The 24,996-nt window shown below is 39.1% G+C and overlaps 1 protein-coding gene across 1 annotated transcript; it reads right to left on the bottom strand.

Annotated features, from left to right (window-relative positions):
- Positions 1-2,118: 2,118 nt before the first annotated feature.
- csf1b (colony stimulating factor 1b (macrophage)) lies at positions 2,119-24,758 on the bottom strand. Its single transcript, XM_082189427.1, has 9 exons — positions 24,496-24,758; positions 23,037-23,150; positions 22,852-22,914; positions 20,328-20,498; positions 15,992-16,178; positions 15,543-15,679; positions 6,601-6,647; positions 6,408-6,448; positions 2,119-5,372 (listed from the first exon to the last, which is right to left on the bottom strand). Exons 1-9 carry the CDS (start codon positions 24,541-24,543, stop codon positions 5,320-5,322), a joined length of 861 nt encoding a protein of 286 aa, XP_082045553.1. The 5' UTR covers positions 24,544-24,758; the 3' UTR covers positions 2,119-5,319.
- Positions 24,759-24,996: the final 238 nt, after the last annotated feature.

Here is a 24,996-nt window from a genome sequence, read left to right as displayed (position 1 = left end):
GAACAGGAATGCTCTCCTCCAGGAAAAATCAATGTGGAAAACACAAGTGGTTATCAAAAAAAAACGGACTTTGAAGTTCACAGACATCTGTGAGGAAGGCTGACCTTGGCAAGAGTGACAAAAAGGAAAGTGTGGGAAAGAAAGAGAATGCATTGCAGAACTAGGTTGGTTGGAACAATTCTCGTTTTTTTCATTCTTGTCTTTGGTGCAAAAAACTTGTTGGCTAATATAAGCCAGCAATGCAAACTTAAGTTGTAAAACATATATATATATTTTATTTGTGGAAAAAGAGTGTTATGCATTAATGCCAATCATCCTCATGTGGAGATAAGAATGAATGATTTTTATTTTATTCTGCATGTGTAAACAAATGCCACTTACACTAAATACAGCTTCAAAATATTTATATTTACATTATATTTTCAAAATAGAGATGGTTTTCATTACTTTTGACTAACATTATTCAATTATAACTAAATTATACAAAATGTATTCTAAATTTTACAATTTAAATTACACTACCTTTCAAACATAATGTTTCTTATTATTATAAATAATGAAAACAGTTGATAAACCGTGATTGCCTACTTTTTTTCTCAGGATTCTTTTTTTCCCCAATGACTTTTGTAACATTATTAAAGTAGCCTATATACTGTCACGTTTTATCAAAAACAATAACAAAAAAAGTATGAGAAGGGTGGGAGAAGATGGGAGGACAAAAGCTGCTGTATCTCATTTCAAAGGCTGTCCTGTCCTCTGGAGGTCGCGTTTGTCGGCCGCATAAGTCATAAAGGATGATTAGGCCTATTTCAGAAAAGTATCCATAAACCAAAATTGACCGTTGTTCCTAGTGAAGCGTAAATTGTTGTAATTTGTTTATGAGTTTGGAATGTAGTGGTCAGTTTACTGAAATAAAGCAGCCTCAATGATGCATGTGGCCAACATGCAATGCGACCTCCGCAGGACGCAGCCTTCAAAATGAGATACAGGTAGCATGTCAATGCTTTTCGCATTCTCTCGCAAATATTTTGCGTTCCTCCGAGAAAAGGTGTTCCCTTGCAAACTTTTGAGTTCTTTGTGAGCGAACCTTTTGCAAGAGAATGCAATATTTTTGTGATTGTGTAATTGTCAAGTGTAGTTTTATTTTCATTGACTTTTAGTTTGTCATTGTTTACCTGTGTTCCCCTTTCCTGTTCTGATCACTGAATTCTGCATCCCAATTAGTAAATCCATCCCAAATAGTAATTGTGTCCCAGATCGTAGTAGCCTATGTTGACATGAACATTTCCAATTCCAAAGGAGTTTAAAAAAGGAAAAATGGGTTTGAGTGATTAATAATCGGTATCTAACCTGACGAAAAGGTATTTATTCAGTCCCAGACAGCAACATAGTGTCTGCCCAGATCCGGCCCACATCTGGTACATGTGAAATCCACATGTGGGCCGGATCTGGGCAGACACTGTTGCTGCATCCACATTATATTTCATCTGCATATTGTGCAACAAATCTCGTAATTACAGTAATTTCAACATGGTGTGAATGCACATATGCTCCGTTCACGCCATGTCATAATTACTGCAATTTTGGGGTGGTAGTGGCGCAGTGGATAAGACACATGCCTTTGGTGTGAGAGACCCGGGTTCGAATCCACTGTGAGACACCAATGTGTCCCTGAGCAAGACACTTAACCCCTAGTTGCTCCAGAGGCGTGCGACCTCTGACATATATAGCAATTGTAAGTCGCTTTGGATAAAAAGCGTCAGCTAAATGAATAAATGTAAATGTAAATGTAAATTTTGAGATGACAATACATGATTTGTTGTGAAAATTGCTGTGTTTTTATGGCAACAGTGTCAGGTGGTACAAGTAGGAGCTCTCAGAAAATTCCCAGTTTGCAAGTTGTAATTATGACATGAACGCTTTTAACAAGTTTGTAAGTTGTAATTACGACATTGACGCTTTTAACGCTTTTAAAGTTGAAATCTGGTAATTACGGTAATTACAACATGGCGTGTACGCACCTTTAAATGAAAGTGAATGTGGAGGATTTTAACTGTGACAAGATGATTGACAGGGCAGTTTAAATGGTGACAGGATGCACGTAACTAAGGTAAGGCAAGGCAAGGCAAGTTTATTAATAAAGCACATTTCAAACACTATGGCAATTCAAAGAACTTTACATAGAAAGGAATAAAATTAATCACAAAATAAAAGCAAGGAAAATTAAAACAGTTATTCAAAATGCTTTACATAGAAAGGAATTAAAATATCACACTATGGCAATTCAAAGTGCTTTGCATAGAAAATAAGCACAAAATAAAAGCAAAGGAAATTAAAACAGTTATAAAAGGAATTAAAAGAGATAAATGATACAGTTATAAAATGAATTAGAGTAAAATGAATTAAAGTAGTAAAAATATGAGACATATAGAATAAACTTTTCATCTGGCAAAAAACTGGTGTATCTTATTTTGCATTATTAAGTGCTTTATGTTTCTCTTACCCAATTCTCAGTGCCATTTGAGTTCTGTTTAGAATCAAAAGGAAGAATACAGTGCAGTCAGTCAGACATACAGTGGATACAGTTATAAAAAGAATTAAAAGAGATAAACTGGCAAAACACTGGTGTATCATATTTTATACAGCTGCTTGTTATACTGTGAGATTATCCCATGTGGATTGTACTGTGTCTGTGGTGATCTTTCGTCGTGCCTAAAATATCTATTTGACGTCTCCAATAGACCCGATTTTTTCCTAAAATCGGACAGGAGGAGCTCTAGGACTGACTCCTTGGGTTCACTGCCCCATCAGTCCGCACCCCCAAAAAAAACCATTTGTCCGGAAGCTCCAGGAATGGAGTCGATCCAGTCCGCACCCCACAGAACCTCGAGTTTAATTGACACATCAAACTCACTACTCCACCACAGACCCAGCTCATCAGCATGGTTTCATCTCTCAATTTCTCCAATTAAGTCATTTATGTTTGTCTCTTATCTAATTTTCAGTGCCATTTGAGTTTAGAATCAAAAGGCGGATGCAGAAATAAAATACAGTGTAATCAGTCAGACGCACAGCGGCACAGTGTTCATTCATTAAATGCACAGCTAAACAGAAGTGTTTTGAGTCTGGATTTGAATGTAACTACTGTAGGAGCACATCTGATCTCTTCTGGAAGCTGGTTCCAGCATAATAGCTAAAAGCAGACTCACCATGCTTAGAGTGAACCCTTGATCTGAGTGATCTGTTCATATTCAGTAAGCATATCTGCAATGTATTGAGGTCATAGGCCATTGAGTGATTTATATACCAGTAATAATACTTTAAAATCAATCATGAATGTAACTGGGAGCCAGTGTAAAGACCTGAGGACTGGTGTGATAGGACCTGTGTGAACGGGGATCGTGTAAATGTACCCTGAGTTGTGCTCCTGTTTCTTGTTCAGTTAATCATTGGTGTGTGTATTTAAGCCCTCAGTTCTTTCTGTTCATTGTTCGCTGTCATCTTTACTTAAAGGGATGGTTCGGAGTAAAATCAACCTAGGGTCCTTTGCACCATGACCTCGAGCCAAACACCCCCCCAGAAGCCTTTTTTCCCTTGGTCGAACATTATTAAAGTTAGAGCTTATTTAGAGATATCAGCTGAATGGCTAAGTGCAGGCACTAACGGATCCAAGGATGTATCTCGTAAATTACCCCACTAATAATGGCCAGAATGGTACCAAACTTCTACAGTAGTACAAATAGGTTCTGTACTCATAAAACGAGGCATTGGAAAGTTTGTAAGTACGTTTATTTAAATAGCACTTGCCTGGCGGCTCATGCTACTGCTAACCCGGACGTCGACGTCACTTCAGGGGTTTGGGAAAAGCACGTAAAAGTCCTGGCAGAAAGCGATGCATAAAGATAGTGTATATAGGGTGTTTGGCTCGAGGTCATGGTGCAAAGGACCCTAGGTTGATTTTACTCCGAACCATCCCTTTAAGTGCAGTGCATGTTAACTTACTCCAGCTCCTGAATGTCCCTGAATGTTTCAATTTATTTGAATCTTTCTGTGTAAAGCGTGTTGGACTACTGCATTACACTGAATATGCCCACTCAGCATTTTTAGAGTAGACCTTCAAATCTCATTCACAAGAAGCTACGTCCTGTTTTTTCTGCTTAACAAAAGCTCTTCCTTTTTTCCCTTGGATGACTGGCTTGTTGTAATCATTATCAGACGTCCGAAAAACTCTACCACATTTCCTTGTTTTTGATTCCGAGAGAAGCCTTTGAGTGTTTAATGCTAAGCCAAACAGTGACACACACTCCAGACAGAAACAAAATGCAAATGAAAGCACTCAAGTGGGTCGACCGGAAACATTCATGTCTGGAAATGTTTTCTTCTGTTCCCTTATAGTATATTATGCCATCCTGCATTGATTTTGGCTTTCTGTGGCTTTGTCCTAAACCACATTAAAGCAAGGTTCACAGCGATGCTATAGAGGAACCGTTTTTGGTTCCCCAAAGAACTTTTCAGTGATCAGTTCTTAAAAAAACCTTCTTTTTTTTTTTCTTAGTGAACAACATTTAATAATCTAAAGAACCTTTTTCCACTATAAAGAACCTTTTGTGAATTTGTAAGGTTCCATGGATGTTAAAGGTTCTTAATGGAACCATTGATACCAATAAATAACTTTTATTTTTAAAAGTATACATATCTAAATAGCAAAACTGCTCTCTTAAAATAAATCTGTTTTGTAAAAAGTGCTGTTGTCAACTCAAACAGAATTTTCATATCAGTATGTCACTGGGGGAGATAGCCTTTTGACCTCTTTTTGGAAAATATGTTAGATATGCGAGTGTTATCTGGAGTATTTTGCCTAATAATTGTTTTCACCCAATTTTAGCTCAACCCTTAAACCTGGAAATGGAAAGAAATGAAAAAAAGTTCTGTATTAACAAATGAAACCTTTACTGTAAGATACTGTCCACATATGAACAATAACAGCATTATAGTAGACTGACAACTGAAACAATCTTTGAAACAAACTATGATTGACTGATTTTCTTTTTCTAGTTGTTACAGGTGCTTTGTGGATTGATGTAACTGTAGAATTACTGAGCATGCAATACTTTGACTTTTCCAGTAGTTCAGAAATAGATGTTTGTAATAATATGCAAATGTACATATGTACAAGGCCCAAGATGTATGAGTAATGTTAACAAATAATCAGAAGTATATCTTAAGTCTGTTTCCTCTGCTGTTGGAAACACCGTCTGGTGATGCACTGTTTGCTGTCTTCTCAGAGTCTGAGAGTTGCTGTCTTCGTTCGAGAATCAGTTAGAAGGCAGTGGAGAGGTGTGAGCCAAGCTCTTTCCGTCGGTCAGTCTGGTCTACAAAAGATGACAAAGGATAAGGAAGTATATGCACAATAGTTATTTTTCAGAATGTTAACGATCTGAATGCTGAGAGTACTGAGTAGTTTGACAAGTGTTGAGTAGACAGTATATACTGTATATGTGTGTGTGTGTGTGTATAGGTCTATCAGTTTATCATTCTTATAATAATTCATTCTCTAGACTAGAGGCTTGTTTGTCGTTTCATTTTTTTTCTTTTTCTTTTTCAGCCAATGAGATTTATTTCAAGTACCCCCTTCAATAATTACATTTAATTTAATACTTTTTGTGTTTTATTTTCATTATTTTCATTTTTAAATTATTTATATTTATTTTACATTAGTTAATTATTAGCTTTTCATCAAGAACCTTCACTCATGAACGTCCTGCAGTTCCCCAGTTTATGTCAAAATGTTCAACCAAGGTTTTTCTTTTTCTTTTTTGGACCTTTTTTTATCACTAGTCTTGCTTGCAATATTCAACATGTTTTATGTCCTTCCCAGGCCATCTGACCTCTACTGATCTCAATTGATGTGTGCTGAAGATAATATCTGAAATTATGTACATTTAAGTAATAGTTTGAACATTCTGTCAACATTTACTTAACCCTCAAGTTGTTCCAAAACCTGTATGAATTTCTTTCTTCTGCTGAACACAAAAGAAGATATTTTAAAGAATGTTCGTAACCAGACAGTTGATAGGCCCTGCTGAATATACAAAAAATACTATGGAAGTATATAAGGACCATCAATTGTTTGGTTACCGACATTCTTTAAAATATTTCTTTTTGTGTTAGGCAGGATAAAGAAATTCATACAGGTTTGAAACAACTTGAGGGTGAGTAAATGATGACAGAAATATATATTTTTTTAAGTGAACTATTCCTTTAGCATTACCCAAAGTACATTACTTTTGTCAAATACCAAACCAAGTATCAAGTATTGGGGGATTTATAAAGGTATTCATTTATTTTTATTGTCAATTTTGAAGTTGATGCAAAATCAAGCAAGGATTTAAAAATCAAATACTTACATACTTCCTCTTGGATTTCAAAGTTTTCGACAACTTGTAATCTGTAAAGAGAAATTTTTATATTCCTTTGCTATATGCATAGTTTTCACATTATTATGTCATAGGTCATACAAAACATTAAAATATATACAGTGTGTATGACAACATTAAAACATTGTACAGCAAAAATAGGTGAGATAAAACACAAAGTTACCCCCAGTCCGATGACATTCTTGTTCTGTGAAGCTGGCGTTGCAGCTTCTGTTGTAGAAACAGAATTACAAATGAAATTACATGCATGAATGATGTCACACATTCAACAAATACTCTTTTCATTTTTTACTTCTCGCTTTTTGTTAATCTTTTTAAAACCAGATACAGTTTAAGTGTGAGGTTCGATGTACTACTAGCTGACCCAATGATGATGAATGTAAGATATGAGAAAAATCATTCACAGTCTGTTTGTTTCAAGCTATTTCTGGCTCCAGTTTTAATTTTTAGCATGACAGCTGACATGGATAAATATCCATTCCTAATCCATTTCATGCTATTAAGAGGCCTACAAAACACTGGCCACTGGCAAAATATCTAGCCTACTAATATAATAATAAAAAAAATAAAAATATATATATATATTATATATTATTACAATGTAACATTTTAATGGCTGTCAGTGGAGAATGATGCTTTTTCTGCCAGATGGTGTAGTTACAATATCTACCAGCTGGGGCTAATGGGACCATGTTTAACGGACAAGTCAGTGTGTGTGTATACTTGGTGTGCATGACAACATGACAAAAGATTATTAAAACATAATGATTTAAAATATACTTTAAAGTAAAACTTGTTACAAAACATAGTCATTAAAGTGTATTTTCTATGTACGTATAAGTGGCCATTTATTTCATTAACATTATCTATACAGTACAGAGTTTAAATATATGTAGGCCTATACACTTTTAGGATTTGAAGTACACTACAAGAATGCATTCTATAGAATTAAGTGCACTTCTTTTTCACAAGGGATCATATTCCAAAGTGGGAAAAGATTGTTTGTTTAGATAAGGATACAAATCTTTTAGGTCATAATTCACAGTCAGACTAGAGGCGCAACACCTCTATAACCTATAGAGAACTTCAGTAAGGTGATAATAGCATCATGTGGTGCTGCTTTTCAACAACAAGAACTAGCATATATTGCTAGAGTACCTTCTATTATGCTAAAACTGACTTATGGCTGTGTCTGAAATCACATAATTTTAGTATGCGAAAAACAGTATGTAAAGAAGTATGCCTAAAATCACAGTACTCATAAAAGAGTAAGCAAAATGTACCCGGTTGACATACTACTTACTACTACGGCAAGATACTGAAGTGCGCATACGATGGACACTTTACTATCCCATGAGGCCACGGGAGAGGATGCATTAATGACAGTGAAGCAACGTAACTGACGCTGGTAGGTCACATTTAGCGCTGGGTAAGTTACTGTAAAAAAGTAATTCATTACTATCTACTAATTACAACAGTGTAATTAGATTAATCACTCTCTCTAAAAGTATGGCATTACTAATTACATCCTTAATTCCATATCAAACTTGACCAGTAGAACAATAAAAGAATAGACATGAAACTGCTCTTTTAATTCTTTCAAATAAATAATATAAAATTGCATAAAAGACCAAAATATTTGAACGTTACAATAAAAACATATATTTTACAGTTTTTTCCGATTGCTAAACGACAGTGGGCACAACTGGAGTCACATGTGCAAAACGCCTCGGTTACGTCTGTAACCTCGGTTCCCTGAAGAGGGAACGAGCGTTGCGTCGAAATGACGCTATGGGGAACGCTTTGCGTGATGACGTCTTGAAGCACATGTCAAATCAGTCCAATGGTGTGGCGGAACGTCAGAGGCGGGTGACGTCACGTACCAGGAAGCTATAAAAGCCGGCCCGAAACAGAAAACGAAAGCTTCGTAAAGTCTGAAGTCGCGCTGACAGGCATGAAGGAGATATGGCAAGGCGACGCAACGCTCGTTCCCTCTTCAGGGAACCGAGGTTACAGACGTAACCGAGGCGTTCCCTTTCAAGGGAACTCGCGTTGCGTCGAAATGACGCTATGGGGAACGTCTATACCAACGCCTCCATAGCTACAAATGTCTGTCCTGTGTGTATCAAATGAGCAGCACTAAGAAGACAAAACATGAGACCCTGGAGCAGAGTCTAAATCCAGAGAGTAGAACCTGACGAAGGTGTGCGGTGAGGACCAGCCTGCCGCATCACAGACGTCCTGTAACGAAACTCCTGATATAAGGGCCTTAGAGGCCGCCATACTCCTAGTAGAGTGCGACCGGACAGCCAAAGGAGAAGGCTGTCCAGCCGCCTCATAAGCAAGTGAGATAGCCTCAACCACCCACTTGCTCATCCTTTGCTTAGACACTGGACCTCCCTTGTTAGGAGACCCAAAGCACACAAATAATTGATCACTTTTACGCCACAGGGCAGCTCTGTGGACATAAGCGTCTAACGCCCGAACTGGGCAAAGCAAATTATTAGCCTCCTGGTCCGCATTCTGAAAGGGAGGAGGACAGAAGGCCTGCAGAACAATAGGTCTAGCCACATTAGTGGGGACCTTGGGGACATAGCCCGGTCTAGGGTGAAGAAAAGCTTTGACCATACCCGGAGCAAACTCCAAGCATGACGGAGCAACCGACAATGCCTGGAGATCCCCTATTCTTTTAAGAGAAGAGATGGCGAGAAGAAACAGAGCTTTCAGAGTTAGAAACTTCTCAGGAACCTCCTCAATGGGCTCAAAGGGGGCCATGGAAAGGCCTTGCAGCGCAACGGACAAATCCCATGGTGGCACCCTAGAGCGAACTGCAGGCCTCAGCCTCCAAGTGCCACGAAGGAAACGAGATACCAGAGGGTCTTTCCCCACAGACATTCCACCCAAAGGAATGTGGTAAGCACCTATGGCCGCCACATAAACCTTTAAAGTGGACGGGGTCAGACCTGCAGTGAACCGGTCCTGCAGGAACTCCAGAACTGTACCAATTGGGCAGTTGACTGGATCCAACCGACGGTCACTACACCAAGAAGTGAATACTCTCCACTTCAGGGCATAAAGTTTCCTCGTGGAGGGAGCTCTGGACTGTAGAATGGTCTCAACAACCTCAGTTGAGAGACCTGACTCTATGAGCTGGGCCCCCTCAGAGGCCAAGCCCACAGGTTCCACAGTTCTGGCCGAGGGTGAAATATCGAGCCCTCTGCCTGGGACAGAAGGTCCCTCCTGACGGGTAACTCCAGAGGATGCCCGTCGAGGAGGGACACAAGATCGGGAAACCACACTCTGCCCGGCCAGCGCGGGGCTATAAGAAGTAGATGGACCCGGTCCCTGCGAACTCTTTCCAGAACTCCCGGGAGCAGAGCCACTGGGGGAAAGGCGTACAGACGTAGCCTCGGCCACGTCTGTACCATAGCATCCAGTCCCAGAGGAGCTGGATGCGTGAGGGAGAACCAAAGTGGACAGTGAGACGTCTCTCGAGACGCAAACAGATCCACTTGTGCTTGGCCAAACTCCCTCCATATCAGCTCCACCACCTCGGGGTGGAGCCTCCATTCCCCGGGCCTCGGCCCCTGTCTCGACAGAGTGTCTGCTCCTATATTCTGTACCCCGGGGATGTAGGCTGCCCTGAGAGACAGCAACTTCCCCTGGGACCACAAGAGGATATGGCGTGCCAAATTGGACAATGGGCGCGAGCGCAAACCCCCTTGGTGGTTGATATAGGCGACTACCGACGTGTTGTCCGTATGTACTAACACATGGTGTCCCCTGAGATCTGTGATAAAGCTCCTCAGAGCCCGGAAGACAGCTAACATCTCTAGGCGATTGATATGCCAGGAACGATGATGGTCTTCCCACAGACCTTGAGATGAGCGACCCTCTAGGATCGCTCCCCAGCCCGTGAGGGAAGCATCCGTCGTTAGCAGTTTGCGACGACAAGGAGCTCCCAGCACTGGGCCCTGGGACAGGAACCAGGGTTTCTTCCACATGACCAAGGCACGTAGGCATCGCCAAATGACCTTGATTGTGCGAAATGGGTTGCCCCTCGGGGAAAACCCTCTGGTCCTGAGCCGCCACTGCAGGGGCCTCATGTGCAGTAGTCCAAAAGGTATCACGTTGGAAGCTGCTGCCATGAGACCCAACAGTCTCTGGAACTGTTTGACAGTGAGTAGCTGGCCTAGCTTTACACTTTTCACACCTGCAAGGATGGAATCTATCCGTGGCGGTGACAGGCGCGCCTGCATCGACACTGAGTCCCAAACCACGCCTAAAAAAGTGGTCCTCTGAAGTGGAGAAAGCACACTCTTCTTGGCGTTCAGCCGTAACCCCAGCTCTTTCATGTGGGCGAGAACAACATCTCGATGTTGAACCGCCAACTGATGCGACTGAGCTAAAATCAACCAATCGTCGATGTAGTTCATGATGCGAATACCCTGGAGGCGCAGAGGCACCAGAGCTGCATCCACGCATTTGGTGAAAGTGCGGGGTGATAAAGCCAGGCCGAATGGAAGAACTCGATATTGGTATGCTTTGCCCCCGAAAGCAAACCTCAGGAACTTCCAATGACACGGACGGATGGAAATATGGAAATATGCGTCCTTGAGATCTATCGTGACAAACCAGTCCTCGGACCTGATCTGTGGCACGATTTGTCTCAAAGTTAACATTTTGAACTTGAGCTGCATGACTGACTCGTTCAGAACTCGAAGATCTAAAATGGGACGCAATCCCCCGTCCTTTTTTGGAACTATGAAGTACCGGCTGTAAAACCCGGTTTCCCTGTTGGAGGGAGGTACATATTCTATGGCCCCTTTCTCTAACAGAGTGTTTACTTCCTGTTCCATAACCAGAACCTGCTCGGGGCCCACCACTGTGGGCAGGACCCCCATAAACCGAGGTGGGCGTTTCTTGAATTGTATCTGATACCCTTTTTCCACGGTCTGCAGGACCCAACGAGAAACATTTGACAGTAGCTTCCACGCTGTCAAAGATTCTACTAGAGGTACCAGCCTCTCGAGACTGGTTTCTGGATTTTGTTGCTGTTGAGTAGTCGGTTCGACGCCCTGTAACAGCGCACCGGCAGGGAACGACCGAACAGACTGCTCTAGCACCCTCCTCGGAGGGGGCGGGCATCCCGAGGCCACTACGTTTCCGGGTGGACCTTGAGATATGTGCTCGCCGGAGACCGCTGCGCCCTGTAACACCAGAGGTGGCAGGGTTGGCAGAACGGTCCCCTGAGGGCACCGAAGAGAGACGGGCACCGTAAAAAGAGGTGTTAACCGCTCTGCTTCGGGGGGAACTACCCTCATTTGTCCTGAGCCCTCGGACGTCAGGACCTTTTCCCAGCAGCCTTCTTGGCGGTAATAACGGTCCGCAGATCCGTTTTACCCCTCGAAGACTGCTGGGTTTGAGAGCGCCCTCCGTGTCCCCGAGATTTTTGTGGGGGAGCACGAGAGGACACACTCTGTTTTTGAGTGGCACAATGTTCAGCGCTCTTTTTAGAGGAGTGAGGCTGCTCCCGCTCAGCAGCCTCAATGAAAGAACGGCGGGGGAGAAGTTTTTGTAATGCAGCTGCCTGTTTAGCAGCTTCCTGAGATTTAGCTACCGCACTGTTTACTGCATCACCAAATAATCCAACAGTGGAAACCGGAGCATCTAAGAGAATGTGCTTTTCTTTCTCTTTTATATCGCTCAAATTGAGCCACAGATGCCTCTCAGTGGCCACCAGGGCTGCCATAGACCGCCCGATTGATTTAGCGGTCTCCTTGGTGGCCCTGAGAGACAGATCTGTGGCTCTGCGTAATTCGGCCACTGTGTCAGGACCAATTCCCCCGCCCTCCTCTAAATCCCCCAATAATTCTGCCTGATAGGCTTGCATAATAGACATCGTATGCAGACACGCTGCAGCTTGACCAGCGGCTGCATACGATTTATGAACCAGAGAAGATGTGAATTTTACTGGCTTAGAGGGAAGTGAAGGAGCCTTCAGGGAAGATGCCGTTGCTGGAGAGAGATAGCTCGCAAGCGTCTCCTCCACCTTCGGCATCTCCCCATAACCATATTCTTTATATTTATGAATGGAAGAATAGTGGGATGTTTGTGGTGTATACACTCTGTATGAAACTGGTTTTCCCCACAATCTCGACACCTCGGTGTGGAGATCGGGGAAAAACGGAAGGCTTCTTCGCTGAGGCTGAATACGAGATGGCAGGAAGCGTTCGTCGAGCTTACTTTTCGAACGAACGTCCTGCCTATCCTCTGGCCACTCAATAGATAATCTGTGAACTGCTCTCGTGACAACATCGAGCAATTCCTCAAAAGCGTGAGACTGAGGTGGCGAATCCTCAGACTCAGCTTCAATACTAACAACGTCCAACTCCTCAGAGCTGGACAATTGCAGTATTGGTGCCTCCATCGGGGGGGAAGAAACCGCAGCGCGTGCTTCCGCACCCTGATGAGAGGCACTGGATCTATCAGAAGGATGTTGAGATAAGGCAGAGCCCGTCTCAACATCCACTGATAAATCCATTTGTGAACCCCAGGTCTGAGATCGACACCGTGCCTCGGCAGCGGCGGGACCCAAGCCCTGGGGAACGTGGTCGGGATTGAACCGAGCCAAGCGGGATCGTAGCGTACGCAATGGAAGCGCCTCGCAATGCACACAGTCACCACCCTCGAGTGCTGACTGGGCATGCTCCTCACCCAAACAAATAACACAAAGAGTGTGAGTATCACCTCCCGTTAAATAACGCAGGCAGGAATGGACACACACTCTAAACTGCTGCTTGCTCGCCATACTGAATATATATATATAATATAGACACACAACACCAAATAACAAGGACAGATTCAACACAGAGCGCAACTGAAGACTCAGAAAGCTTTCGTTTTCTGTTTCGGGCCGGCTTTTATAGCTTCCTGGTACGTGACGTCACCCGCCTCTGACGTTCCGCCACACCATTGGACTGATTTGACATGTGCTTCAAGACGTCATCACGCAAAGCGTTCCCCATAGCGTCATTTCGACGCAACGCGAGTTCCCTTGAAAGGGAACTCTAACTACAGTCTGCACAGCAGCAGTTCATGTGGACCAAACTCTAGTTCGTTTTTCATTGCTTGAACACAGTTTTCAAAACTCTACACACTTATCCCATGACTTTAACCACAACCTGCACAACACTGTGGATTTACAGCACTTTGTTCAAATGCTAACACACTGCTGTCAAAACTGTGAACCACACATTCAAAACAGAATAGATTTCAGCCTTGTGCCTTTCAAACACTGCTGACTGCAATTTCAGCTGAAAGGCTCCCATACACAAAATAAATATATTTGAAATATATTTTTGGAATATATGCAAATATTTGAAATTGGCCCAATAAATATATTTTAGTTAAATATATGTAAATATATGTAAATATATTTCACACTTACTATAACATCATACATTTTTGTTATATTTCAGAATATATTTCAAAATGATAAATATAAGTGACCAACAATGCAAATATATTTCAATGTATTTGGAATATATGCCACAAATATTTTCGACACTTTACGTAAAACATATTTCAATATATTGTTTTTCTGTATGGGTGGAGGTGGAAAGTGGTCACCACCCACATGACCAAATGTCTCTTTTGGAAGCCATGCGTGCCGGATGTGAGGACACGACTGCCAGGGATGGATAAGGCACTCCAGAAGGTTCTTCCCCAGGTGCATGGCAAGAGAGAACATTAGATGTGATGTTGAAAACCTGTGGCCTGATGCTAGAGAGAGGCAGGATTAGCCCCTCAATTATTTGTTCGAATTACATTACATTACATGTTCGTATGTACTTTTAGTTTCTACCTTTTTTTTTCTCATTACTGTAATTCCGTAAATTACTACAGACTATTGAAGCAAACTGCTAATTTTCATTTACCTTAAAGAATTGTTATGTTCTAAAACTTTAAATAAATCATGTGAAATAATGTCACTCTTTTCTTTGAAGAAAATATTACTTTGTATGAAGTCACTGAAATTGTTCAAACTGTAAAGATGAAAAGTTAGTATTTTCTGTATTGGTGTTTGATGCTAGTGTTTTTCCTCTCAGTGTGTTCTTCTGAGTGACAGTGTGTGTTATCTCAGTGAGGGTTGTGTGTAGTGTTTGGCTGCACTGAGCCTGTTTTGAGCCATGTGTTAAGAGTTGTGTTGCTTGGAGTGAGTTTTGCAGGTGATGTGAACTGTTTAGCTCAGGTGACTGTTGGTAGTGCAGACTGTAGTTAGAGTTTTGCAGATGTAGCTCCAGTTGTGCTCACTGTCGTTAAGCAATCGAAAAAAACTTTAACATTAAACTTTAAATTTTGATGTTAAATCCACTATTGTTTTACATAGAATTGGTCTGTAGTCTTATACAGTGTTTAATACAATTACATCAGAAGTAACTGTAATTAAATTACAGAAAAATTAAGAGATATACCTTACTTTACTTTTTCAAGGGAAAAGTAATTAAATTACATTCATTAATTTATTTAGCAATGCATTGAACCCAACACTGGTCACATGATAATGGCAACATGGCCAATGTTGTACATCCGGATTACATTCATGATCCTACAGACATTCATATTGAACATATATACGTGTGAACTCAGTTGCTCCGGGGGAGATATGTAATTCCTCCTCGAGCAATTGTTCTGAGTCTGGTACACATTTAGCCAAAGAGACTGTTTAATTGTTGCAATGAATAAAAATTAAAAGAATTAAGGGCGCTGTAAATAGTCAGCGTTAGACACACACACACACACCATCACAAATCAATACGAGATTGTGCTGGCTGGAGGTCTTTCATCGTGAAGCACTAGAATCTTGTCAAGTCTTTGAAATTACTCGAAAATGTGTTTGTCACTACCTGTCTTCAAAATATGTCAACAAAAGCACCAGAACTGTGCTTTTGGAAACGTATAACATTATAACAAATGGAAACGTATAACTTTTTGGAAACGTATAACTTTTTGGAAACGTATAACATTATAACAAATTGTGTGCATAAAAGCTTTGGACCCATATACAAATGCTCTTATGGTATTTATGGAGAAATGGCATACCTTTCTCTCTAGGAGGCAGCAGGCAGTGAGAAGGAAAAGAAATCCTCCACAGATGGAGACCACAATGAAGCCCAGTCTGTAGAAATTATCACCGGAGGACCCCTGAGGAGCTTGCCCGAATAATCCCACCGCAAACTCTTTCAAAGGACAAACATGTGGTCTTAATCATTGCTGGAGGGATGTATGTGTGTGTGTGTGTGTGTGTGTGTGTGTGTGTGTGTGTGTGTGTGTGTGTGTGTGTGTGTGTGTGTGTGTGTGTGTGTGTGTGTGTGTGTGTGTGTGTGTGTGTGTGTGTGTGTGTGTGTGTGTGTGTGTGTGTGTGTGTGTGTGTGTGTGTGTGTGTGTTTGAAAATCATCTGTCTTGCCAACAGCTTCACTTGTGAACTGTACCTGTTTTTTGTTTTTTTTTGTTTTTTCATGTTGACAAATGTATGTGTGTGCGCAATCACCTGTGCTAGTGGTTAGCGGTGTCTCAGTAGGAGGTACATTGATGTTGTACTCTTGCTCGCAGGTCCAGTTAACAGGAGTGTTAGAGGATGTGATGAGATGCAAGTAGAGGGACAGAACCTCCTCGACTCTTTGAAGTGCCTGGACTGGAGTCTCATTGTACTGCCTCTCGAATGCTACAGGGTCCTCCTGCAGAGAGTCAGAGTGAAAGAAAAAAAAACAAATATAAATACTGAGAGATCGGGTTCAAGTGTAATTTAACATTATGGATCGTAAAGGGATAGTTCACATAAAAATGTCAGTTCTGTCATCATCTACTCTACTCAGCCTCCTGTTGTTCTGAAACCACGACTTTCTCTTTTTTTCAGCCGGACATAAAGCTCTCAAGCTTAGAAAAGAACACAATAGTAACATCAAAGTATCATAAATGTGGACCATCCCTTGTGAAAAAGAAGTGTGTTTACTTTAATTGAATGTGCACTTGTAGTGTATTTCAAATCTTAAGTATGTACTTTTTTTAAAAAACTATACTTGCAGATTATATATTAATGAAAAAAGGCAACTTAAGTGTACTTAAAGAGAGTATTCACTTTCATGACAGTTTTTTAACACACTTAAGTACTCTTCATGTCATGTTGACTACCGAATTATGTAAAGTGTTATTTCATATTACCTGTAAAGTTCATATATTTTAAATAAACATTATCCTAACAAATGTGCACTTAATGAAATACTTGACAATAGTTTCAATATAAATTACATTAAAGTATATTTTAGCACATTCAGCAGTAAAATTTCAAAGTCAAATATTTCAGTCAATAGGAGTAATTATGCGATTACAAATAAAGATGTTCTTAAGACTTAAGTGTTTCCAAATTCTCAGAAGTTCAGCTAACTGATTTTAATATGATTACAACTAATACATTTTTATTGAATTGCAATTAACGTGCATTTAAGTGTCTAAAATATTACATTCAGTTTGCACATAAGTATATACTGTATATTTAAAACATAGCCTATTACATCCCTAATAAGTACTCTTTTTAAAGCTATGCTAATGTGTACTTCATTTTCATGAGGGATATGACTCGTTTGAGGAGCAGAAAATCAATTAAAAGTCATTGTTTAGTAAATATCTTGACATCCTTGATATATCTTGAGTCTTGTCGACTACTTTTATGGTGTTTATGATGGTTGTGTTCTTTATGAAGCTTGAAAGTGCATTGAAAAGACCTTGCATTGTCTTCCACAATATGTGCCTCAATATTTTTCCTCCTTTGATCTGAAGGTTCGAATCCCTCAGTATTATCTTTCCTTAAGTGTAGTTTGAATGGATCCCATAATCCACATGCTTTGCGTCATGACATGAGAGATTATATTTTGATGAAGAGGGTGCTGAAAAAGTTTTTGCCTCATGCCACACTAGTGTGCATGTAATTTCAATTAGCAATGACACTGTCAATAAATCACTAAAAGCTTCTTATTGGGAATAAAAGAAAAATTCGGTTGAAAGCAGGTACAGAGGCTGTAACGATGCCTTTTTCACATTACAACTATAACAAAGTGACAGCATGACTTCTTTTTACTTTTTGTACTAGAAACCACATTTCTCACGCACTGATGATATACGACACCAGCTGCCAGATGGAAAAATTCTCAAGCTGGATTTGAAGAAATTTTTTTTTTAATAAATGAAAATGACTACAAATGTGACAGGGTTGTAAGTAAACCAATTAAAAATGCTCAACTAGTTTTCTAAGCTATAAGAAGAAACAAATATATCCTCAGACATCTTTACATTACTATAGGACTTCTAAGGGTTTTACTGGAGATATGTGGCTCTCACGACAAGAACATATGAGGAGTGCAGATTTGATCAAAGATATGGACCAAAATTTGTGCTTGAGTGATGTCTCTGAATACATTTCATGAAAGAGTGGATCAGTTTTAGCCTTTCATGTCACAACATTATATAGAAAACACAACCAACTCCAGACTGCTACTTCTGAAATGTGACCCCTGAGTATTTAAAATCTGTTTGTGGTTTCACAAAAGACTAAACTCATATATACATACAAACACTCTTGAAATGCTTCTGTGATTTATGTAATTCCAATTTGTTCAGACCAAAGTCAAGCAAACCTGCCAATGAAATGTAGGCCTTCAAGATTCTCTGTCTTGCAATCTAACACTTTACATTAAGATGGTGAAAAATTAGTTAATGCAACGGGCAAAATGAACCACCAGTGAACAATACTTTTTTCACAGTGTCCTTGTTACACGTTACATGTAGTTACTGTAGTAATAACTATGAATTATGCATAATTACATGCAACTAACCCTAAACCAAACCCCAATCCTAACCTATATGTTAAACGGATACCTTAAAATAAAGTGTAAACCCAATTTTTTTTCATCATTAATTAATCTCGCTTGGTAAATGTTAATTTCTACAGCCTACCAATAGATTTTTAATGTTGGATTCCATGTCTTAAAAAGTTGCACAGTAACCATACTTTTTAAATGCTGTAAAAAGTGGATAACACTTTACACACAGATTATATACGTTAACAATTGTTAATGCAATGAACAATAGGCTTATTTTATAGCATTTGTTAAGTAAAGGAAAATAGACAGTGATTAAAGGGTTAGTTCACCCAAAAATGAAGATTCTGTCATTAATTACTCACCCTCATGATGTTCCAAACCTGTAAGACCTTAGTTCATCTTCGGAACACAAATTAAGTAATTTTTTTATGAAATCCGAGAGCTTTCTGATCCCTCCATAGACAGCAACGTCATTGCAACTTTCAAGGCCCAGAAAGGTAGTAAAGACATCATAAAATAGTCCATGTGACTCCAGTGGTTCAAATGTAATGTTATGAAGCAACGAGAATATTTTTTGTGCGCAAAACCACCCCAAAATAACGACTTTATTCAACAATCACTTCCACGTCATTCTCCTACGCTGTTGACATAGTGTATACAGTGCAGTGCTTCCGGGTTCTACGTCAGAACGCCACCTCACTATTGGCCGGCTCATGGGTCAGCATCACACGCGTGTGTCGTGGTGCTCACGTGACCAGCATCGGCCAATAGTGAGGCGGCATTCTGGCGTAGAAAATGGAAGTGCTGTACTGTGTTTACTACGTGAATAGAGTAGGAGATCTGACACAGAAGAGAAGAAATTGTTGAATAAAGTCGTTATTTTTGTTTGTTTGTTTTTTTCTCGTCGCTTCATAACATTACATTTGAACCACTGGAGTCACATGGACGTTGCTGTCTATAGAGGGATCAGAAAGCTCTCGGATATAATAAAAAATATCTTAATTTGGGTTCCGAAGATGTACGAAGGTCTTACAGGTTTGGAACGACATAAGGGTGACGGAAATGAAGGAATTTTCATTTTTTGGTGAACTAACTTTTTAATGCAACTCAGAGGTGGCATGATGAATGTATCTACACTGCAATTACAATTGCATACATAATGTTATGAGATTGTTTTAAATATAATTTTTTTAATAAGAAATTTAAATGATACTTAAATACTGTACATGCAACCAAGTTGGTGGCAAGTCACTGTCTTAATAAGTGAGTCATTGAATCAATCATTCAACCGATTCTTTCAAAACGGTTGATTCATTTAGGAACAAATGGGTCATTGAATAACTGACTCATCTAATTCCTTCAAAAAGTAATGTGGCTTTGCTTGGGACTATTTTCATCTGAACCTAAATTGTAAGTTACTTATTGATTTTTAGACAACAGTTCAATAACTATTTCATATCAAATTTGCAACCATGCTGATATTTGAGCAAGACCAACACTGCAACTAAGTAGCGCAGTAATATATATATAAAAGAGTCATTTACACGCCAATCAATAAGAGACTCAAGATGCTGCCAGTTGCATTTGTATGAAGTGAGAGACGCCAGTTTAAAGTAGCGCCGGTTTCAGTAACCAGATGGGTGACTGATGTATGGTGAGTAGTAGAAAATATCAGACCTCTGAATGCAGCGATGAACCAATCAGAATGGAGTATTCCAGAGAGCTGTGTAATATGTTAATTACATCATAAAAATAAAGGTTCTTAAAGGTTTTTTTTTTTTTTTTTTTTTTTGCAGTGATTCCAAGTTAAAGGTTCTTAATGGAACAATCAATGCCAATAAAGAACCTTTATTTTTAAGAGTGAAATTTAACCTTATTGTAAAGTGTTACCAAAAGAATTTTTTTTTTTTTTTTTTGTGACAATTATTAACTAATTTTAAAGTAGCCTAGAGAACCTTGTTAAGACGTTTTGTCCCTGAGATCAAGATTTGTGAGTGTGAGTGCAAACACCTCCAGTTCTTCATTCAGTAAAGGTATGCAGTGTTGGGAGTAGATGTTGAGAATGAGGTTCTGTATGGAGACCACTGCTTGAGCACTTCCTGAGCCCCGCACGTATTTGAAGTGGACGTTGAACAGTTCAAGCACCCTTGGCAAAGTAGCCTTCACATAACACACAACGCTCTAAAAAACAAAGAAGGAGAATGAGTAAGAAACAGGTTTGGCGACAACTGGAGAATAAAATCTGGCACATTAGCATGTGTACTTTTGCTTTCAAAAGAGATAAGGTAGCTGGCTTTGGTTTTGCTGGAGAAATCAACATGTACTTTGTGGATCATTTTCTGTAATATGGGCGGTAGCGGTTCCTGGCCATGACACATGACACAACAGAACTACTGTATAAAGGCTATTCACATGAGCACGCTCTGCAAACCGTGTTAATTCCAATTCTAATGCCTGATCTATGTCCAGTGATTTCTGATATGTAATGATTAATGTACTGTCAGATTTTCTTTGTCTATGTATCAGTAAATCAAACCAGTGACTAAAAGGGCAACTTCACATTGTTTCTCTTAGTAGGATGAAAATGATCTGTTATTTAAACTGTGATTAAATTATACATAGAAAGCGATCAAAGAATGCTCCCTTTGCAGTCACTAGAGCTATGAATCAATCAGCGTGAGTTTATCAGTGGATTCGCACCAAAACTCCTGTTATAATCAATGAATCTCTTATTTAAATAATTTTTGCACCATGGTTTGCACAGTTAGTTATGATGAAAGCATTCAATAGAGAGCCGAAATCGAGTTGCAATGACGAGATCATTGCATTCATGCTCTCAACATGTCTGTGATCAGCTATAATACGGATCACTGCAACCTTTCATGCCCCGATCTAAATGCTATAGATCTAAATATAATGCTATAATCAACACCTTTCTCAATTAGTTAATCTTGAGAGCTGTAATAGTAAAAACGCACTAAAAGTTTTTGAGAGATTTCCACATGTAATAATTATTTCATATGCAAAGATGTTAGCCAATCACAGCAGTGGACGCCCCCCCACTGGGCTAAAGAGGGCTAAAACCAGGGTAGGAAAAAAGCCTTTTATTTCTAAATTTACTTATTTTTTTATGTGCACCCCAGGAACATTATAAGTACACCCCAGGAAACATTAAAAAACAATAAAACAATGCAGTTCATGACCCCTTTATAATAGTCTAGAAATATTTGTTGCAGAATGCTGACCACATTTACAATTTATTATTAATTTAGTGTGTATAGAGGTCTATGTTTGGATAAATATTTTAGTGGGGCCCTGCCCCATCTGTCTTTACAGACAATCTGCGGCTGAATATGGGTAACACTTTACAATAAGTTTCCATTTGTTAACATTAGTTTGACAAATGGAAGGATGCAGGCCTCTGAACTGGGGTGCAGCTTTTGTACTTACATCAACAACAACAACAAAATTGTTAGGTACAATGCATGTTGTATTGCAAAATACCTTTTCTGCTATTGAGGTGGGATACAGGTAAGTTTAGGGACAGGTTTGGTGGTCTAGTTGGGTTTAAGGGTGGGTTCAGGGGTTCAACAGTGTAATTATATATGTAATTACAAAAAATTATTACAGCTATAATTAAATGCAGGTACTTTTTAAATAGAAGTACAAAGAAGTAAATAGTAGAAGTAAAAACCTGTATGAGATAACACAATGAGAGCTTTGTATCAAATGATTCATTTAAATGTTACAAAGTAGTTAAAGACACTTAATATATAGGTCCTAAACATTTGAACATTGAACATATATGTTAATACTATTGTTTTATGGACCTTAATGTGTGCAATGTGAAAATCAATGTGCTAACAATGTTTTTATTTACTAATGTTCAAAAAGGTTATTAAAAACTGTACTAAATGTATTTCTTATTGTTTGTTAATGTTAACTAATTGGACCTTATTGTAAAGTGTTACCGTCATTGGGGAAAGTTTCCTCAGGCTGAAGAAAATGCTCATTCATGCCTGTACAGTAGAGTACAAACCTTTCAAAAAGTAAGATATTTTGTTGTAAATGTAAAATTAATGTGTTCCTTTAGTTACTTGAAAATAGTTATCTGATTACATAACTTGTATTACTTGTAACGCGCTACCCTCAACGCTGATTACTGTAATATGGTCCTATTGAATATGCTTCAGATTTAAGAAACTAAACTAAAGTTCAGAAGTTTGGACTGTCTACAGAATGAAAAGACTGTTACATACAAAATGGCACCAACAGATACACCAAAGATCTACATCAAAATGCATGCTGAATTCAACCATGTCATGGATGCCACAATGGAAATCTCATCTATGAGTGATGACATTTTGGAGTGAGCATCTAATCTAAAACACACCTCCAACTTTGCATCATTTCCAAGGGCAGATTCGAAACAGAAGATTTTGGAATAGAATCTTGTATTATGGAAAGAGCACAAACCTGTTTTTAAACATTGTTTTAAAAGTAGAGCAAGACAATGTTTTAAAGACGCTCTTACCAGGTGTTTTCTCTCAATGAATGAATATGTGATTGAACAGCCAGTCCGCAACTGGTTACTGATCTGAAGAGTAAAAAGACATGAGACGAAAAGTTAGGAGACATTGCTAGGCTTTGAGCTGCCACATTTAGAAAAAAAAATTAAAGGATGACCCCTTGAAGCTTTATTGAGATGTGATTCCTCACCAGTTGTTTTAGTTGAAGCAGGTGGTCCATGGTTATGGCATGTTTGCAAGGACCAGGGATGTCCATCATGGAGAGGGGAACACACAGTAGCATGAGAACACACACATTCTTCCCCTGTAGTGACAAGCAAAGAAAACTAAAAGTGATCAAACGTGACAGTTAAGACATTTATGTTACAAAAGATTATATTTCAAATAAATGCTTTTCTTTTGAACTTTCTATGTATCAAAGAATCCTAAAAATCTACACAACTGTTTTCAACATTGAAAACAATAATGCTCATCAGCAGCAAATCAGCATATTAGAATGATTTCTGAAGGATCATGTGACACTGAAGACTGGGGTAATGATGCTGAAAATTCAGCGTTGTATCACAGTAATAAATTACATTTTAAAATATTTTCAAAAAAACAAACATATTTCATATACATAATATACTGTCATGAAAGCTTTTTCTTGCAAGTTGAGCTCATTGGTGGAAAATCAAAATTAAAATGTTTTTTATTTTTTTGCCATGTCTTCATGGCAGCTGTCTTCCCTTACTAAAAATATTTCTTTATTTCTTTCTTTCTTTCTTTCTTTCTTTCTTTCTTTCTTTCTTTCTTTCTTTCTTTCTTTCTTTCTTTCTTTCTTTCTTTCTTTCTTTCTTTCTTTCTTTCTTTCTTTCTTTCTTTCTTTCTTTCTTTGGGGCGAGAGTAATGCCCAGCTTTTGACATTTCTGCATATGCTCCATTTTTTTAAAAGTTTCTTTTGAAAGTTATTTTTATTTGAGGCAGTGAATATCATAATTTTAACAGCCAGCATACACTAAACAATAACTTGTGTTCAATCATTATCAAGATTCATCTGCAGAGATTGATTTAGCCACAGTCCAGTCACGTTTCTGCCCATTACTACAAAAAAAGGAACTTATCTTGAGCTATTAATTGATTTTGACAGTAAAGATCTACACACACACACACACACACACACACACACACACACACACACACACACACACACACACACACACACACACACACACACACACACACACACAAATTCACTCACAATGCAAACTGCTGTAAAAATAACTCAATTGTTCAATTTTAATAAAGTGTGTTTTGTCCTTTTAAAGATGTTTTTGCTATGTTGCATTGAAGGTAAACTGAATCTCTATTGACAATGCAGCACAAGCAGATGTACCATATCAGTGGATGTGTGACGTAAATGAATGAATGTGAACATTTCTACAAAAGAAGCATCTTTAAGAATATGTTATACATTCTGGAGTAAAGAAGTGCATAAATACTACCACTTCATCCCCCCTGAATCGTCTTAACAAAGTCTAAATACTTGTACTCCAGAAAATGATAACATTGCTGCTTGTCTTTTGCATATTCAAAATCAAATCAATAAGAGAGGTGTTTCCAGCTTTAAGAAAGACCACATGAGGTCCACTGAAGACCTTCAAGCCTACCTTAGTTGTGTAGAAGTGAAGGGGTGTAGGGTTGTTCATCTGGCTCATGGATCCAGCAGGAGAAGATTACAATCCTCAATTAGATGCATTTGAGCAGATCCAGGTGATTTTTTGCTGTGAAGAGTTGAAGCAGAATGACAGAAAAGCTCATAAAGGAATCGATCCACCATATAAATTAAAGCACTCTGACCCAGACATTGAATTTAATGCACATTCTTGTTAAGCAGTGTACAAAGATTAAACAACTTGTGTCTAGTGAATTTTCTCACAGCAACTCTCTTTCCCTTCACCCCCTCCTTGTCTTTTTCATTAACTTCTTCTCCGCCTTTTCATGCCCATACCTCTCTCGCCCTCTCTTTTTCTTGCGTTCTCATGTTGCATAATGGCTTTATGAAAGCAAGGTTTCCTGCTCACGTGACTTTTCAAATTTAAATACTTGGCATGCCTATGTATTAAATATGACACAATTAATTATTTGATTTCAGCCTCAGGATCTTTCTC

This window comes from Leuciscus leuciscus, assembly GCF_965113295.1.
Source record: "Leuciscus leuciscus genome assembly, chromosome: 13".
Taxonomy (NCBI): Eukaryota; Metazoa; Chordata; class Actinopteri; order Cypriniformes; family Leuciscidae; genus Leuciscus; species Leuciscus leuciscus.
Note: the sequence above shows the minus strand (reverse complement) of the source record. Positions and strands in the feature narration are given on the sequence as shown.